Source organism: Ictalurus punctatus, chromosome 28 (genome assembly GCF_001660625.3).
Source record: "Ictalurus punctatus breed USDA103 chromosome 28, Coco_2.0, whole genome shotgun sequence".
In the NCBI taxonomy this organism is placed as follows: Eukaryota; Metazoa; Chordata; class Actinopteri; order Siluriformes; family Ictaluridae; genus Ictalurus; species Ictalurus punctatus.
Window position 1 is genome coordinate 19,278,458 of NC_030443.2, and position 18,737 is coordinate 19,297,194.

Below are 18,737 nucleotides of genomic sequence, written 5' to 3' on the forward strand. Positions count from 1 at the left end.
AACCTTAAATAATAATATTATGGTGACGAGGAACGTTCATTCTGATCGTAAGATTATTATTTTAAGCATATATAAATATATAGTACCGTTGCTCTAATTAGAGTACACGTAACTAGAGGTCAACGGTTACACTTATGTGAGTGTTTAATTGGGTGTCGGCATGGAGACAGGCTCACAGGAACGGGCAGAATGACATCAGCGTGGCCGGCGAGGTCGGCGATGTGGCGGAACAGAGGAACACCTTTCTCCGCCGCACCAGCCTTACACACCGCCAGAGACACACCCAGGATAGCGTTAGCACCGAATTTAGCTGAGAATCAAAGAGAAACATGTGACCACCAATTAATGATATATTCATTATTTATAAAAGTTTATACACACACACACACACACACACTCACATTTGTTCTCAGTGCCATCGAGTTCAAGCATGAACTGATCGATCTTCTCCTGGTCAACAACACTCAGCTTCTATTAGACGAGAGGAGAGACGATTCATCGATTCTTTAATCATACACGATTCGATTCATCGATTACTTGTAAGACAAAATGGCAGCTTCCTTTCATAATCTAAGTAATAATTATAAACGAGTCGAATAAAGAGGCGTGAAAGAGGGGTGAAAGAGGAGTGAAAGAGGAGTGAAAGAGGGGTGAAAGAGGAGTGAAAGAGGGGTGAAAGAGGAGTGAAAGAGGAGTGAAAGAGGAGTGAAAGAGGGGTGAAAGAGGAGTGAAAGAGGGGTGAAAGAGGAGTGAAAGAGGGGTGAAAGAGGCGTGAAAGAGGAGTGAAAGAGGAGTGAAAGAGGGGTGAAAGAGGCATGAAAGAGGAGTGAAAGAGGAGTGAAAGAGGGGTGAAAGAGGAGTGAAAGAGGGGTGAAAGAGGAGTGAAAGAGGGGTGAAAGAGGAGTGAAAGAGGGGTGAAAGAGGGGTGAAAGAGGAGTGAAAGAGGGGTGAAAGAGGAGTGAAAGAGGGGTGAAAGAGGGGTGAAAGAGGAGTGAAAGAGGGGTGAAAGAGGGGTGAAAGAGGAGTGAAAGAGGGGTGAAAGAGGGGTGAAAGAGGGGTGAAAGAGAAGGTCAGACTGAAGACTTTCTCACTTTCTCCAGCAGCTTGGGAGCGATGTCCTTGTTCACATGATCAACAGCTTTAGCCACACCTTTATTATGAATACACACACACACACACACACATACACACACACACACACACACACACACACACACACACACACACGTTCATATTTAACCAAACTGTCCTAAAGTGTCTCGTTTAATATAAATACACGTTTGTTTCTCACCTTTGCCCAGGTAGCGAGTTTTATCTCCGTCTCTCAGCTCCAGAGCCTCATGAACACCTGTGGAGGCTCCGCTGGGGACCGCAGCCCTGAACCGACCTGAGAGAGAGAGAGAGAAAAGGAAAGATATAAAAACATGCCGAGAGGTGGGGAAAAGAATAGAAAACAAATACAGGTAAGAAAGAAAGAGCAAGAGATGAGAGGCAAAAAGAATGAGGGTGAGAGACAGAAACAGAGTGAGCAAGAAAAGGAAAAGACAGAGCGAGAGAGAGAGAAACAGAGTAAAAAAGAAAGAATAAAACTGAAAAACGAAGAATTTCTGTTTACTGATACGAGAATTTATTGGCCTTATGTGACTGAATGACTGTGTACGCGTGTGTGCGCGTGTGTACGTGTGTGTACGTGTGTGTGTTTGAGACCTTTCTCCGTGTAAAGGTCGACCTCCACTGTAGGGTTTCCTCTGGAGTCGAGGATCTCACGAGCGTGGATCTTGACGATGGACATCCTGGCTGCAGACACTAAATATAATACACATATTACTATAAATCTAACATTAATGTAACAGAATCATAATACAAACATAAATGTGATAGAGATGTAATAAAATGATCAAGTGAATATAATATACTACATAGGACACTGATAGCACATATGACTGTAATATAATACAGTACAGTCTCTCAATGTCACACTGAGTTTATTCTATAAAAATAACTTTAAAAGGTCAAATTTAAATATTAAAACGTGAGCTCTGTCAAATCTGGAGCTATTCCCTGCACCTGTGCTTGTTAATCTGTGCAAAACTGCAGTTATTCCTCTCATTCTTCACAAATCCCCTGTTCTCCTCACAACCACAGGCAACACCGGTCAGGCTTCGGAGGCGGGATCTCTGCTCTGATTGGTCTACTGAGCCAGACTCGCGTTCTGATTGGCCAGCACAGACTGTCACGCTTTAAACCAGGAAGTGTAATGCTACTGGTTCTATTAATAGCAGCGGTATGCGAGTGTAATCAGTACTGTACATCACTGAGCTAATCCCTCGTTATTAACACTTAATAGCTAAATAATAATAATAATAATAATAATAACAATAATAATAATAATAATAATAATAATAATAATAATAATAATAATAATAATGTTTAAAAAAGGTCTTATAGTTAACGATTCAGTCAAAACAAAAAGGTATACATTCATGTAAATAGTTATAACAGTTATAACAGTTAATTATTCGCAGATTAATGATGGACAGTAACGTGTGATTAATCATTTTAAATCTTTGGTTTGCTAGTATTATAATTGTTAATATCTTATTACAGTAATTATATAATTATAGATCACTGGTCATTAATATTTAACATTAACAGCTCATCGTTAATACAAGTTAATTATTTGTGCTAAGAGTGTTGTTAATTAACAATAATGATAAAATATGAAGAGTTTTCTTAACTTTTATCTTGTAACAAGAAATGTAAATTGGTCCATTAAATGTGCTTTCATGTAATTTTTTAATTTATTTATATTTGATATGTAAATCACCCAGAGATATCCAATTACACATATATATCGTATTAATATAGATTATTATATTGATAATTTATCAATAATAATAATAATAATAATAATAATAATAATAATAATAATAATAATAATAATAGCTAAGTAGTTATAGATAATGCTAATAGTTTTAAAATTCATAAACACAGTTGAAAGGTTATTAAACGGTTTTTAGAAGTTATAGTTATAATTATGATATTAGTGATTATCATCTATACACAACAGTGTTAAATAAAAATAAAAAGTTTAATAGTTTATGTTAAAGTTTATAAAGCAGTATCTCGCTCGATCCTGATCTGGATATCATCATCATCATCATCATCATCATCATCATCTTTCTCTTTCCATCTCTCACACTCGCCCTGAGTAGCAACTCTGAAGTCCTTGACATTTACAGACCACAAATAGTTCAGCTATTTGGGGGGGAAACGCCGTACGAGCTGATCTTTCAACATCAACATCACTCATTAAATCAAGACAAGGTCAGCGTCTCCTTGTCCGGCTCGTCCCCCAGCTAAACCTGTTTCAGAATCCTAACGCTGTTCTCACATTTCCAAATCATTCACTAATTAACATCTATTTAAAAGCTCTTCCAGCTCCAGAGCTATGATTTATAAATAAACGTGAGTATTAAGTATATTAAAGGAGCAGTATGCAATTTTTACTGCGCCCTCTGTGGCCTGTGAGGTGAACAGCGGTTGCGATAAAAAACATGGACGCTTTTTTTCCCCAACCCAGTTGCTCTTCAGTCAAAAGGGGTGGAGCTAAGCAGCTGTGTTCGGCCTGGGGGCGGAGATATTCTTTAAACCAAAAAAAAAAAAAGTAAGCCTAAAATGAAGAAACTCTCCACATCTGCTGTACGGCAAGATTCGTAAAGCTCAGTATCTTTAAGGTGTCTCTGAAATGATGATTATTACACTCTTATTAACACGTCTAAACTTTACACACCGCACCTTTAATGTTTACTCTGAATGACTACTCTCTCAGGAAAAAAAGCAGTGCTTTGTAGACCGCTGTGACGGAGTGTTTCCTCCATCCGAAAGCTCAAAGCTAAGAACTCTTAACTATTTAAAGAACCCTAAAAGATCCTTTTTCCTCAGAGCTTTTATATTTATTTAACAGGAGCTTGATATTGATAACGACAAACAATAATCAAGGATTAAGGATGGATTGATAACTGCAACTAATCATATTTATTATAAGTAACGATTTAACTATTTTCATGAGTTTAAAATGAATCATATTTAATAACAGCTGCTACTAATAGTTATTAACTATTATTAAGCATTGACTACATTAACATTCACTATTAATAACTATACACACACACACACACACACACACACACAGGAGTGTACAGTATGTGAGTGTACAGGCGTCTGAAAGCAAATACTGCACACGGCATTTAAAAAAAAAAAAAAAAAAACTCATCACACACTTACTGCCTCACAAAAGAGTATTTAACCCAGGTTAGGCTCCCTCACACACTCACACACACACACACACACACACACACACACACACACATATATATACAGAGTGTTTCACTTGAGTCTTCATGTCTCTGTACAAATCTTCTATTAAATACAGCTGAACAGCTTTCGAACCCAAGTTCTTGTCCAGTCCACGATGCTGGACTTTAAAGAAGTTTTTTTTTTTTCCTCATCAACGTCACCTCCTGCTCGCTTGTTAAAGGTCTGGACCGCTTTGCTAAATGTGCTACATAAAAACAGACATCAAACATACACTTCTGAAGCGGTGTTTTCCTGTTACAGCGACTCAAAACACAGGACTATTGTACTATAAAAGGATCGATCCGTTCAGAACCTGCAAAAAACCTGCATGCGCAGTTTTAATAGTCACGATGACACTTGCACCTACAGCAGGATCACATCGTCAACTAACCCTCAAACATTATCTACAAAAAAACCAAAACACAAACAAACAATGTAAACACACTCACCTGAGCGTGTGTGTGTGTGTGTGTGTGTGTGTCTAGCTCGACGGCTCCGGCTGAGTGCTCTTCCTGCCCCTCTGGCTGCCTATTTTAAGACGCTCCCTAATGTCAGTCATCAAAAATGGATATGGCACCTCGCTCAAATATGGGACCGTCTCTAAACTGTCCTCCTGCTGGAAAGGTCAGGGATCAGAGCGACCTCGAAGGCGCGTACAATCCCAGACACGCGTGATATAAAAACCTAAACCTTCCCAAACACGGAACGGTCACAGATTAAATGTAATACCAGTGTGGTAGGGATTTAATAATAATAATAATGAGGAATAATTCCAGAGGCGACTATTGATAAAATCCTGGAAAAATGGAAAACCTGGAAACGGAAAGGTCAAGGGTCACTCGTGCATAAGTGGGCGGTAACATGAACCTGAAGGTCATTTCAGATATAAAGGGCAGACGGATACGACCCAGATGCACTGAAGTTCAGGGGTAAAATTAGACTCCTCGGATACGTGACTAAGAGTTTGAACTTCAGTGCACTACCGAGTGAAACGAGATCTTACTATCCCGAGCAAAAGTCTACAACTTTAACGACATTCCACAACCGAGCACGACGTAGAAATATAAATAATCACATTGAGTTCAAATGCCGTCGTTCATCCACGACATGTTTGGGTTACAACAATTACTCACAGGACGCGTGAGCTAACGGCCTCCAGTTTATCATCCACAAAATGATGTACAACAGTCACAGCTCCTCAGCACTAGGGGGCGCAGCCTAATGTCTAAAGGCAAATTGTATATTAGTGTGAGCTGGAGAATAACGCTGCGGCGGAAAATCATTTTTAACAACGATGCAGAGTTACTCTTCTCACCGACACCTTCCGACCAATCAGAATCCAGAATCCAGCTGCGCTGTGAGATTAACACACATTATTAAAGTGAGAAAGACTGCTGCACGGCGAATAGATAAAAATCCTCTTTATGATGGCACAAAAGCTAAACAGTGTAGTACATTAGGAATGCAGTTACACACACACACACACACACACACACCTTTCTAACATCTTGGGAAACCAAAACAAAAATCAACAACAACAACAACAACAACAACAAAAAAAAGAACATCACTCAATGAACAGCTCAGGTCCCAGGTGTGTGCCACAAGTGTTCGATTATAATGTTGTTCAAAAATTCCATTCAGAGACTGAAACAAAGAAACAGATTAACCCTGGATCTGTCATTTCTCCACACCCACACCCACCCACCCACACACACCCACCCACACACGCACACACCCACACGCACTAATGTGATACAATCTCAGTTTCAGTTATACATTTTTTGTTTGTTTGTTTTTTCAAAACAAAAAAATTACATCACACAGATGTGGTTTAATAAAAGTCACGACGCTCCGAGCGGGTCCTAAAGAGAGCCGGATTATGGACAGCGTTCAATTCAGGCACAAATTCAACACATTATACATTATTCGTGCTTTAAAATGCACCCTTGTTTACTTCCTCGTTAATCAAAGTAACAGTACAGAGCAAAAAAAAAAACAAAAACAAAGAAAAAACTTTTAAATCAACGTTCAATTTCGATTTCACTTTTACCCTCAGGTCACGTCTTTAGTTTCGGACGTAGCTGACAAATGTTTAGCTTCGACCGCGTGACGATTAGCCATGCGTTTGTTTGTTTTTGCGTGTGCACCGTGCTAAACCGGAGGCCGTAAACGTCTTCCTCTTGTTAGTTACATTAGCTTCGTAGGTCCAGTGTGAAAAATTGCTGATCAGGGGAATACTGAATACCGGACACTGCGTTTCTGGTTGAACTGCTCCTTTACGTGCACTTCACATTAGCGGATACACACTTCTGAGTGGTTAGGGGAAAGTTCTTCAACTCGAGGGTGTTTTTAAATGTAAAAATAATAATATTACAGGTGAAACTAAACACCGTTTTAGTAGAGTCATAAACAGGATAAAGAGAAGACGTGTAATATGCAGTCAGTTATAGAAAGAAGCATAGTGTTACTGCACACGTGTGTGTGTGGGCGTGGACAATGTTACAGGAAACAGGAGCCTAAATTACAAAAGAAAGAAAGAATATGATAAAAAGATCAGCAGGGCTGCACAATATACATCTCATTTGTTAGTCATTATGATGATACTGCACTCGATCTCAAACAGTCCAGATGTGCGATCAATAATCCCCACAGAAATGATTTCGGTCCAATTAGTTACTGCAGATGTTTACCCGTGACGCCTGACGGCGTCGCCAGTTTGTCGAAACGTGTTAAGATTACAAGGCAAATTTCAATCATTATTTATGAATTAATCTAATCTAGTCACGTGTTGTTTTTGTCCGTGTGGTGCAGCCTGATTAGACACGGGCGGAAATTTCCAGGGACTTTCCTTTCGACCTAAAAGAACAACATCATCAAAACAAACTGGGGTCAGGTCCGTATTGCACAATAATCGCTGTGTACACACGTCACCATCTTAAAACCACCGGCGCAAAATCCTCTGCACAGGAACCTCGAGACCAGACTTCCTTCCCGCCGTAGCAGCGTGTCCTGAAGGGCGTCTTACCTCCAGGGGGCGCTGGTACACATCGTAGTTCTAAAACTTCACGTTATACCACCTAGCCCAACAACAGAATTAGGTTTAAAAATAAAAAGAACACAAAAAAAAAAGCCTGAAAAGCTCATGTTTTTAATTCTCCTTCCCACGATGCTTTGCTCTCACACCCTGACGGCTCCGTGCCCAATTAGCTGTGCCGTGTCGTCGTCGTCGTCGTCCTCGTCGTCGTCGTCTTCCGTTTCCTCCGTGTCCTCTTCAGAACCCTGCATGGGGGAGTAGTAACCGTCGTATCCTTGCAACGGCGAGTCATGCTGAGGCAGGCACTGAGCAGAGGTCGTCACCGTAGCGACCGTGGCCTCGTAGGTGCCCGTGGACGGAGGAGATGGGTGAAGCAAAGGTGTGCGCTCAGACTGCTCTTCGCCTGAAGCCCCGCCCTCTCCGTCGTCACCTGTGTGACGCCCCGCCTCCTCCTCAGAGTCAGACGAGTCGGAATACTCAGGGTTGGTGCGAGTGACTCGCTGCTTACACACGGGACACGTCTTCTTGGTCTGCGTGAGCCACGGGTCCACACACCGGCTGTGATAGGCTGAGAACCAGGGGACGGGGAAGGAGACACACACACACACAGACACACACACACACACACACAACTCAGCTACAACTCAGTCATGTGTCCCAAAAACAATATCTAAAAAAAAATTTCAGTTTTTCATTTGAAATGGATAAAAAACACACACACACACACACACACACACACACACACATACCGTGTGAACATGGCAGCACCCGCAACTTATCCCCCTCTTCATATTCGTCCAGACAGATCGCACACACATCATACTCATCACCTGAGAGAGAGAGAGAGAGAGAGAGAGAGAGAGAGAGAGAGAGAGATGGTTGTATTTTCCCTCTTTTCTCAGCTTCAGAATGGCTCGCTTTTCTCCTAGACAGCTCTCCGATCTTCATGTTGGCTTATCCTTTTTAACAAACCCAAATGTCTTCAGTCTACAGCAAGAACAATTTAATTGGCCTTGTCATTCAGCAGTTTCAGAGGGGACTGGAGATCTCAGTATTAGTGAGTATTACTTCATGTCGGTAAGTCGAGATGAATCATTTTCCCCATTCCCAGCGCGCGCTTCCTCACGTGACGCTTGCTCACGTGAACGGAACCGCTGTCCGTTTTGCAACATCCTGATAACAAATTCAATCTATATCAGAAATTTAAAAACAAACCGAGGACGACGTCAGCGAGCGGTCGAGTTCTAATGTGAGGTCGCACTGTACTAGACGGGGCGCAGAGGTGCATTGTGGGAGTTTATTGCGCTTCACCTTTAGTGAACTTGTGAATGGGGATTTTCTTCAGCTGCTCTTTTGTCAGTCTGTTCTTCCTCAGTCTTTTCCTGTACTGCACACAGCGCACCACCTGCGCACACACACACACACACACACACACACACACACACACACGAGTTCAAAAAATCCAATAAAACACTGACAGAAATTGAACTAAAATAACATGTTGTAGTCTGTAAAAGAATTTGGCTACAGGAGATGGTACAGAAGATTCCTGATTGCCATGGCAACTGCAAGATTTCCTGCAAGTTTGTATTTACACGTCACAAATTGTGCTCATAACATATAATAATCTTTAATTCTATAATCATTTTCAGAATAATTCCTGCAGCTACGATCTGTTCGTTTGTTCAGACTTGGAAATCGGCCGTTTCTATGGCAACACAGACAAAAGTAGTTAGCTTGTGTAGATTTTAGCTTCATACGAGTTAGTTTAAACAGTGTGAGAGAGAGAGAGAGAGAGAGAGAGAGAGAGAGAGAGAGAGAGCAGCTGGGAAGATAACATCCCGGATGAGGATGTGATGAGGTCAGAGGATGAAGAGGAATGTGTTGAGTCAGTGCTTTCTGTTGCAGGGATTTATAATTACTGAGTTACCGAGAATATCGAAAAATAGTCAGGAAAGAGCTCTCACCAGTATAACCACCATGACGATGATGATCAGACCCACGATCCCGGTGAAGGGGATGAGGTAGAAGGTGATAGGGAAGGAGAAATCGGGCTTCAGGATCACGTAGGCCCTGCACATCAAACACAGCAGAGTGAGCGTCCCCGTCGCATCGCGGTACGTCACCTCCTGCACCATCAGGTCCGACAGCGACAGAACCACAACCAAATCACCCATCGCCAACGCCAACATCAGCACCGCGCAAGAAATACCAAATCCCTGCAGCCTCAAAACAACGTCCAATAATCCGACCAATCACCGGGATGCAGCGCTGAGACAGCGGCAAAGCAGAGCCGTCATACTGAATATTAACACGGCTGTCGTTCAGCTATAGACACAAGTGCTACAGCTAAACCACAAGTAATCACAGCTAATCACAGCTAATCATAGCTAATCACAGCTAATCATAGCTAATCATAGCTAATCACAGCTAATCATAGCTAATCACAGCTAATCATAGCTAATCACAGCTAATCCATAGCTAATCACAGAAAATCCATAGCTAATCACAGCTAATCACAGCTAATCACAGCTAATCCATAGCTAATCACAGAAAATCCATAGCTAATCACAGCTAATCACAGCTAAATCACAGCTAATCACAGCTAATCCATAGCTAATCACAGAAAATCCATAGCTAATAACAGCTAATCCATAGCTAATCACAGCTAATCGCAAGTAATCACAGCTAATAACAGCTAATCACAAGTAATCCCAGCTAATCATAAATAATAACAGCCAATAATGGCCAATCACATGCTAATCGCATGACTGTGAGAATTTAATATGGAGTACCTGACATCTCAGACAAAATACGGCCAAACGGTTTGTTTATTTTTGCTCCGTGAACGGAAAAAGATCCCGAAGAATCTACACTCGCTGATAGCACGTCGGCTAGCAGGCTCGCTACCTCACTACGATTCGTACATTTCTGTTAAGGGTTCGTCCAACGACACTGGCTTCCCTTCTTCCTTTTCATCTTCATCTGACGAGCTTTCAAATTAAATCCGGGGTTATGTTCATGAGAAACGTACCGCGTGCCGTGTCCTCTCACCATGTCGCTGACGCTACTGTAGTAACCGTTTCGGCGTGACGGACCGAGACCAGAACTGGACTGTAACGTGGCGAACGCAGACGAGCGGAGAGAGACTCGGTGAAACGTCCCGGTGCGCTCAGACGAATATAAGCACTCTAGCAACACTGCTCATCCAATCAGATTAGTGGATCGGAACCGATGATGAAAACGAAATTTGTGCATCATGTGCATCATTTATTGTAAAAACATCCTCGAGTTGTTATTAATAATAATAAATATTATTATTATTATTATTATTATATTATGATTCGTGTCTCGTCTCACCCTTGGTCTGGTCTGATGAAACTGTGGAGGATTTTGGAGGCGGAGTAGCTGGTGAACACGGACGGGATCTCGATCTCATCGGCTAACGTTTCTGCAACACAACACACACACACACACACACACACACACACACACACACACACACACGGTCCACCATAACGGGATCGTTAGGTCAGAAATCAAATGTTCACAAAGTCCAACTTTATCACCAATGTAGTCAATCAGACCAGATGTGGTTTGTGTGAGTGTATCCGCATGTGTGTGTGTATAAATGTGTGTGTGTATAAATGTGTGTGTGTATAAATGTGTGTGTGTATAAATGTGTGTGTGTATAAATGTGTCACACCGTTGCTGTAGCTCATACTCAGCAGGATGTCGGAGTAAACGTTGTGGACGATGGCGGCGCTGTATCCGGCCTGCTGAGCATGCAGCACCTGCGTGAAGGAAAACATTTCAACGAAAACTAAACTCCCATTATTCACCAACAATCACAACATCCATCCGAACTACCCTTCTGTCCCCTCCCCCTCCCCCTCCCCCACCCCGTCACCATCACCCTGACCTGCAGAACCCTGACATTCACAATGACTTACGTTCGGTCGCTGGACGACCCGCAGAGTTATTCTGAATAATAGCCGTGTCGTCTACTGAGCGTCACAGCTGTTTATCATCACGTAGAATCTGAACGGGACTAACTGCACGAGCTAAATATCAACAAACCTAACACACTACATCGAAACGATTCGACTGTCCGTACCCGCACATGAAGACGTTCATATTACGTCAGGGTTTGGTGGAAAATCGCACCACACTGCTCGGACAAATCCGATCTGATAAAACCAGATAAACGTGTCTGATGTCGTCGCAGTGTGGACTGGGTATTCGGAGCAGGACACTCGCCTTGATATCGAAGTTGCAATCGAAGCGGCGGATCAGGACCACGAATCCGACAGTGCTGTTGGGATCAGAGGAAGTAGGAGGAACCGGAGGAGGATCTATCGGAGTACAGGCATTCAGAGGACGGGACTCGACCAGAATACCCTGAGAGAGAGAGAGAGACAGAGAGAGAGAGAGAGATTTTAATCTAGGTTAATTTACAGAGATATGGAAGAGAGAGAGAGAGACAGATGTTCTGCGCGGTGCACAGATGTTCTGTGTTCTGCTCCTCACCATCAGTCCGTCTCTGGGGAGAGGAGAACCGAAGAGAGCGGGCCAGTCCTCTAACAGCATGGAGCTCATATTATTCAGGTGCTGCAACGTAAAAGGAGAGTAATATGAAGTGTATTAAAATAAAGTGCAGAAAGGTTTACAGGAACAGTTCAGACTCTCTTCCTTCACGTGGAGGAAACTGGAGGTGCTGAGATCCACACATCAACACTGACGCTTACACAAACCACTCACAATGTAGATGTACGAATGTCCAGGGGAAAAGGTCAGTATGGAGCAGAGCGCAAAGGTCAACGTCCTCAGCCGACCCTCCACACACCACACGCACACCATCCTGATACACGGCAGGACTGAGAGAGAGAGAGAGAGAGAGAGAGAGAGAGAGAGAGAGAAAAAGAGAAAGCGAGAGAAAGAGAAAGAGAGAGAGAGAAAGAGAAAGAAAGAGAAAGAGAGAGAGAAAGAGAAAGAGAAAGAGAAAGAGAAAGAGAGAGAGAGAGAAAGAGAGAGAGAGAGAGAAAGAGAAAGAGAGAGAGAAAGAGAAAGAGAGAGAGAGAGAGAAAGAGAAAGAGAGAGAGAGAGAGAAAGAGAAAGAGAGAGAGAGAAAGAGAGAGAGAGATCAATAACATTGTGCTTTTCCTTTTCATTATTATTGCATTAAATGATGACACACAATCAACAGACAGAATAAAAACCACGACACGCCGTCACCGTATCCTCCGATTAACTGTAAAGGAAAATGGGCGGAGCTTATCAGCTCTGTTCCAGCAAGGGGCGGGGATCATTACTGGCCCCCCCCCCCAAAAAAAGAAATTTAAACGCTTAAAATAATAATAATAATAATAATAATAATGATAATAACCCGGCCTATTGCATCCTGAATTCCAGAGTCAGTCTTTTCTAAGGTGTATTTTAAGCGGTTGTGATTTTCACTCTTTTAAACACTTTTAAAATCCACAACCTGCACCTGAACAAGACACCTCTGAAGTTCATTTACAGATAAAACAGGTAATCGTGTCCGTACGTCATCACGATAACACGATTACCGTCATCTCGCACGCAATCTGATCGTTTTAAACACAAAAATAAAACCAACACAAATCTGCACAATGTAAAGAGGAATACATAATATATGAACCCGTGCTGTGAGGTCATGAACATACGCGGGTATATAGAGCGTTATAGAGCGTTATAGAGCGTTATATCGACATGTCGGAAGTTCAAACAGAACCCACGGCGCATTAGGAAAGTCTTTATCTACAACCAAATACATGACAAAGACACCGTGTCCTTCAGAGCTGCTGATGTGATACACACGGGATACGCTACTGCAAAGTCCATCACCGCTCACAGCTGGAGGGTCAGACGGAATAAATAAATAACAAACAAACAAACAAACTCAAGATTTTCACTGTGTGATGAAACAAACCGGGACGTCTAGGCGTACAGAACTAACCTTGCTGCATTTGATCCTTTATCGAATCGCAAGATGGTATTACTCAGTCGTGCTCAAATTTTTATTTATAATCACTCAGACTACAAGTGCATGCATTATAGTGTGTAACTTACTGCATACGTGTGTAAAGTAAGCTAAAAAGAGTAAATAATTAAGTAAACAAGGGAAGGAAAGACGTGATTAAGGTAATAAATAAGGAATAAGAAAGTAATTAAGCATGTAAGTAGACAAGGAACGCAAGATCAACAATAAAGAAGCCGGAAAGAACAAGAGGTGTCTTTAAATACTGAAATAAACAAGGAAGTAATTAAAGTAAACAAATAAATAAATAAAAAGTAAGTAATGTAAGCACTCAATCACAAAATAAAGTAACTATATATAAAGTACGCGAGTAAATAATTAAGCAAACAAGGAAAGTAAGTGATTAAAGAAATAAATAAGTAATAGAAAAGTCATCAATTATGTAAAAATAGAGTAAATAAGTAACGCAAGTACAATAATAAAGAAGAAAGAAAGAAAATAAAGTGTTTAAGCTATTAAATGAACAAGGAAGTAATTATTATTTATTATAATTGAGTAAATTAAGCCAGCAAGCAATTAAAATAAACAATAAGTCATTAAGTACGCAAAGCGGGCAAAAGTGAATTCCGTATGTAAAATGAGTAAAATAGTAAGTTACTGATCTAAAAAACAAACAAACATAAAAGCTCCATAATTTCTTTAATGTCTACAGATTTTTGAATACTTAAACAGTAGAAACATTTCAGTTTAAAAACTATATAATTATACATAAAATGAGAAAACTTTTTTATTTTTAAAAATCTCTAAGTATGCCATTTCCATTTTAAAGGTTAAATACGAAACGTTGACGTAACGTCAGGTTTCTAATCGAGTTTATACAACAGACAGACAGACAGACAGATATAAGAAAAAAAAAAAGATCTCTAAAAAAGAGAAGTGTGTTGTGACACACGATATTTATCACGATATTTATCACGATATTCATCCCACAGTGACGTCACGCCCGGCCCCACGCAACGGCGAGTACGCAGAAACGCTACAGCGAGGAAACGTAAAGCTTTTCTCTTAAGCAACACGTTATTTCCTAATTACTGACTGACCCCCCCCCCAATGTGGCGAGGATGAAGACTTCTGACAAACATGAACACACCCTGAACATGCCCTGGTTTACTCACAGGACAGGACGAGCGCTTCACACTGACGCAGGCCTTAACTATGCACAATGATAACAACAAACATTCAAAAGCACTAATCGCTGATTACTCATAACCAGCCATGCTTTAAAAAAAAAAAGATGATGTCAGAAAATGTAAAGTTACAGCTGACGCCGGAGACTCCTTCCGTAAATTAAATAAACACCATTAGACACGTGTTTTTTTTAATGAGCTGTTACTATAGAAACGCATTCGAACGAGATTATTAATGTAAACCTGGGATTATCATCATTTAAATATAAACCTGAAATACTTATATGACAACAAAAGATTCGCAATGATCCACTCGAATAATTACTTCTAGGCGATCGTGTAAACGTAATAACCGTGACAGGTCGAGTCTCTTTACGGTGACTGATCATTAATAACCGGATCCTCCACGCCCGCCGTCCCTTAAACCTGACCCTCTGGAGACGGAGTCCGGAGGGCCGCGGGAGCGCGTGATGAATAGCCAAGCGGGCCGTGATCGTGTTTATTACGTCACGTGGAATAATAATCCACCGTTGTCTGTGAGTTCTGTCTTTACAAAGATCAGGAATGAAGAGAAAAATAAACCTCCAGGGTGCCAATGAAAAAAAGAAATAAATCACAACATTACCGAGGTTGTTTGTGCACCGAGTCTAATATTTAAAATAGTTGGATTATGTTCTTAAAATAAATCTGTGCTGGTCCCTGGAGATCTGTGACATTATTTTACAGTTAGAGTCTCCAAAAAAAAAGAAAAGAAAAAAAAGAACTGCAGCCTTAAAGCACATTTCATGCTTCAAATAGGACAAACTCGATCATTTCCTCCAGGCTCGCTCCGGATCTCAGAGCATTCAGTGTCTAAGCAGGTGCTGAACATCTGATAAACCATATAAATATCAGCATCCTGGAGGTTTCAAAACATCCTGTTCAGGAGGAAGTGTTCGAGTGCCCGCTACAGCGACAAGGACAAAGCCGAAGGAGCTTCGCATGAATCCTTCTGTCACACCGACTGAGAAATACGTTTACAAACGGTAAGTAGGAAGGAAATCTTATTTATGAGGATACTGTTTCTGCATGATCACCCAAGCCCCTAATTGTAAAGAGGTAAATAATAGAAGCAATAAAGTAACAGGGGGAAAAAACCCCCAGAAAATAATAATGTTGTAAACTACAGGTCGAACGATTGATGGGTTTTGATGATTAATCGCACCGATAACTGATCCCTGGAACTATCGGGTCTCGGCAAAAATCCACACCGACGGCGTTTCCCGACGCGGAGCGGCTGAGAAGAGTCCGCCGTCGTTATACAGCACGAGAGCGGCCTCTAGAGGCGGAATAAAAACCATCACTGACTTATTTTGTTGTGTCATTTGAAGTGTTTTTTTTATTTTTTATTTTGGACATCTATGTTTTTATTTGTTATTTGAGGTGTTGCTTTGTGGTCCAGTGTGTATCTTTTTTGGATGTGTATCTTTTATTTATTTAAATATGTAATAATTGTTAGTAAATATTAATAAGTATATATTTATTTCATTTCTTTTTTTTAAAGGTACAGTACATATTCACGGTACAGTCAGTACTGTTTATCTTTCTAAAGTGTTACGATGTCATTCAGTATCAATTTTAAAAACTATCAGTTGATTAATGGGTTATCAGCAGGCAGGTACCGCTCGACTCGGTTATCGGTATCAGTAATACGCACTATCGCTCGAACGCTGACGTTAATGTAATATAAATGAAGTAAGCAAATAAAATATTGAGTGAGGAAGTACTTAAAGTAACCGGGTAAGTACGGTAAGATACGAAGCAAATAAACGTCAGGTTTCTTTATTATAATGGAGAGCTCTTATAATGAACGCAGCATGGACTGTGTACGAGAGCATTCCTACAATTCAGTTCACGATTCACGCGCCTCGTTTCTACGTTTGTGCCACTAACCTACTTTATTAATCAGGCATTAACGCTGAAATAGGATTTTATTCTCAGACACACAAAAAATTCCAGTGATTTAGAAAACAACCTTATGATAAGATTAGTGCACTGTGGGGTTTGTACTGTGTGTGTGTGTGTGTGTGTGCACCCACAGCATGGTTCAAGCATGTGATGTTTTTTAACCACAGGAAATTCTTCTAATATTATGAAAGGAAGTTAAAGAGGAAAAGACAGAACAGGATCTTCTTCTTCTTCTTCTTCCCTGGACACACTGTGCACTCCTGCGGACTTTCTGAATCTCTTATCAGATTAACAGATTATATCCTGGTACATTTGATTTTTTTATTTTTTTATGGTGGGTTATATCAAGTCATATACCAAAGGGAAAAAAACAAACACACAAGGTGCAGATTAATGACAGGGGGGTCTGTGTATGCAAACTGTGCAGTTTAAACACAAACAGTTCAACATGGACCCAGTGCTGAGCGAGTTAGTGAGGAAAGTGAAGTGACAGCTCGTTTTTCATGTCCTGAAAACAAAAACATTTAGAAATCCACTTCAGGTGAAGTTAAGGAAAAGAGCTGCGTTTCTATTCTCACTGATCTAATCTAATCTAATCTAATCTAATCTACATGAAGTCAAAGCGCTGTCATGGTGAACTATTATTAACAATGACAAGCCACAATACTAGTCTTCTTCTTTTAAAAAAAACAAAACAAAAAACCACCCCATATTTCAATCTAAAATGTCGTGATAATTCAGATTTATGACTGCTTACACAATGTCATTCACAGCTGCAGGTTAGAAATATAATGTGTGTAAATAAGGCTTACTTACTGTCCAGCTATATTCCCTAAATATATATCTTTTTTTTAAAACCACAAATCCTTGTCGTCGTCCTTCTACACAACCACTCGTTTCGAAACAAAGCCTACTTTTAATTCCGCACAAGAAAAGGAAACAAAACTTTACAGCTTCGTCATGCTCAAACGTCGAAAATCTTCTTTTGTTGTTTCCGTGTGTTTACGCTGCTTCACCAAGGCCAACCTAGAGGCGCAGTTCTCGCGAGATCTCTCCTATGCACGACGTAACCACGGCACTAATTCTCGCGAGATGATATTTATTACACAGACTGCAATCAGCTGATAGACGGCCCGGACATCTCGCGATATGTTAGCTTCTAAATTTAAAAGCTAACACCTCGCGAGATGTATACTGACCGCTGTGATGTGTATAACTATGTTTAATAGAATATATAGTACAAATCTTAGAAGTGGGGTTGTCTTTAATTTATTTATTCATTTTCATATGGTTCATTTACATGTGATTCATTTACGTATGATTCATTTACATGTGATTCATTTTCATGAGATTCATTTTCAAGTGATACATTTTCATGTGATTCTTAAGTATGATTCCTTTACATGTGATTCATTTTCATGTGATTCATACTGAAGTGATACATTTTCATGTGATTCATTTACATGTGATTCATTTACTAATTTGCTTCTCTTTAAATCCAGTTTTAGACTGTGATATTACAAAGGTTTTTCCAGATTATTACTTGCTACACTGTATGAGATAACCCCAGTAAAATTGCCTGAATTCTATAATATAATTTGTTCGCCATGTTAGGTTTAAATCCTCTAAAAACAGATTCGCAATTAAATAACATTACATCCTTCATCCTTCAACATATTTTAGTTTATTTTTTAAATAAATGTAGTGTCTAATAGTTTGAGTTAAAATCTGTAGCTTTATCAGCCAAGTGATTAATAGTCCAGTAGGTGGCGATTTAATTTATAAATTTCTGTTCATTAAAATTCATATATTAATACACTAAATTAGATATGAAATAACTCCTTACACACACACACACACATTATAAAGAAAACAAGTTTGTACAGTACAGTAATTTAGACATACGAGTAGTTTCTTAAATCCATCCATGTTGTTTATCTTTCAGCCCTCGTTATTGTGTTTTATAGAGTTAAAGTGATGAGAAAAAGACTTCCATAGACACTTTAAAGCTATTCTATATGATTTGCCTCAGTGGGTAACCGCTCCACGCACCTCATTTAACATCCAAATCATCCACTCGATTTCAGTGACCTGAGAAGGAAGAGCTCGTGATTACACTCCTGGACCAAGTGTGTGTATATATAAAAAAAAATAATAATAATAAAAAAAATCAGTTAAACTGAAGTAGCACCGCCACAGAACTGTT

At 40.3% G+C, this 18,737-nt stretch overlaps 2 protein-coding genes and 1 long non-coding RNA gene across 4 annotated transcripts in view; 1 reads left to right on the top strand and 2 right to left on the bottom strand.

The window, feature by feature from the left end:
• Positions 1-4,941, bottom strand: part of LOC100304496 (beta-enolase) — a 7,123-nt gene extending 2,182 nt beyond the window's left edge. The window contains exons 1-6 of one of the 2 annotated variants that reach the window (XM_017460210.3): positions 4,809-4,941; positions 1,708-1,806; positions 1,292-1,387; positions 1,092-1,150; positions 402-471; positions 177-310 (exon numbers count right to left, since the gene is read on the bottom strand). In XM_017460210.3, the coding sequence (XP_017315699.1) occupies positions 177-310; positions 402-471; positions 1,092-1,150; positions 1,292-1,387; positions 1,708-1,792 (444 nt within the window). In that variant the 5' untranslated portion in view covers positions 1,793-1,806; positions 4,809-4,941. Of the gene's footprint in view, positions 1-176; positions 311-401; positions 472-1,091; positions 1,151-1,291; positions 1,388-1,707; positions 1,807-2,067; positions 2,092-4,808 lie in introns of those variants that run through there. The other variant, XM_017460209.3, reaches the window with a different exon arrangement.
• An 824-nt stretch (positions 4,942-5,765) lies between these two features.
• On the bottom strand, positions 5,766-17,567 carry rnf167 (ring finger protein 167). The gene is made up of 10 exons (XM_017460215.3): positions 17,348-17,567; positions 12,158-12,273; positions 11,927-12,007; positions 11,657-11,797; positions 11,103-11,190; positions 10,757-10,847; positions 9,364-9,469; positions 8,708-8,801; positions 8,146-8,226; positions 5,766-7,964 (listed from the first exon to the last, which is right to left on the bottom strand). Exons 2-10 carry the CDS (start codon positions 12,254-12,256, stop codon positions 7,540-7,542), a joined length of 1,206 nt encoding a protein of 401 aa, XP_017315704.1. The 5' UTR covers positions 12,257-12,273; positions 17,348-17,567; the 3' UTR covers positions 5,766-7,539.
• LOC128629357 (uncharacterized) lies at positions 15,242-15,934 on the top strand. The gene is made up of 2 exons (XR_008393716.1): positions 15,242-15,609; positions 15,753-15,934. It is a non-coding gene; the product is annotated as an uncharacterized LOC128629357 (long non-coding RNA).
• Positions 17,568-18,737: the final 1,170 nt, after the last annotated feature.

Coding starts and splice junctions, on each gene's coding strand:
- rnf167 (XM_017460215.3), bottom strand. CDS start 12,256: ATGGTGTGCGTGTGGTGTGTGGAGGGTCGGCTGAGGACGTTGACCTTT. Junction 9,470..10,756: donor TTCATCAGACCAGACCAAGG/GTGAGACGAGAC, acceptor TTTGATGTGCAG/GGCCTACGTGATCCTGAAGC. Junction 8,802..9,363: donor TCGTCATGGTGGTTATACTG/GTGAGAGCTCTT, acceptor GTGTGTGCGCAG/GTGGTGCGCTGTGTGCAGTA.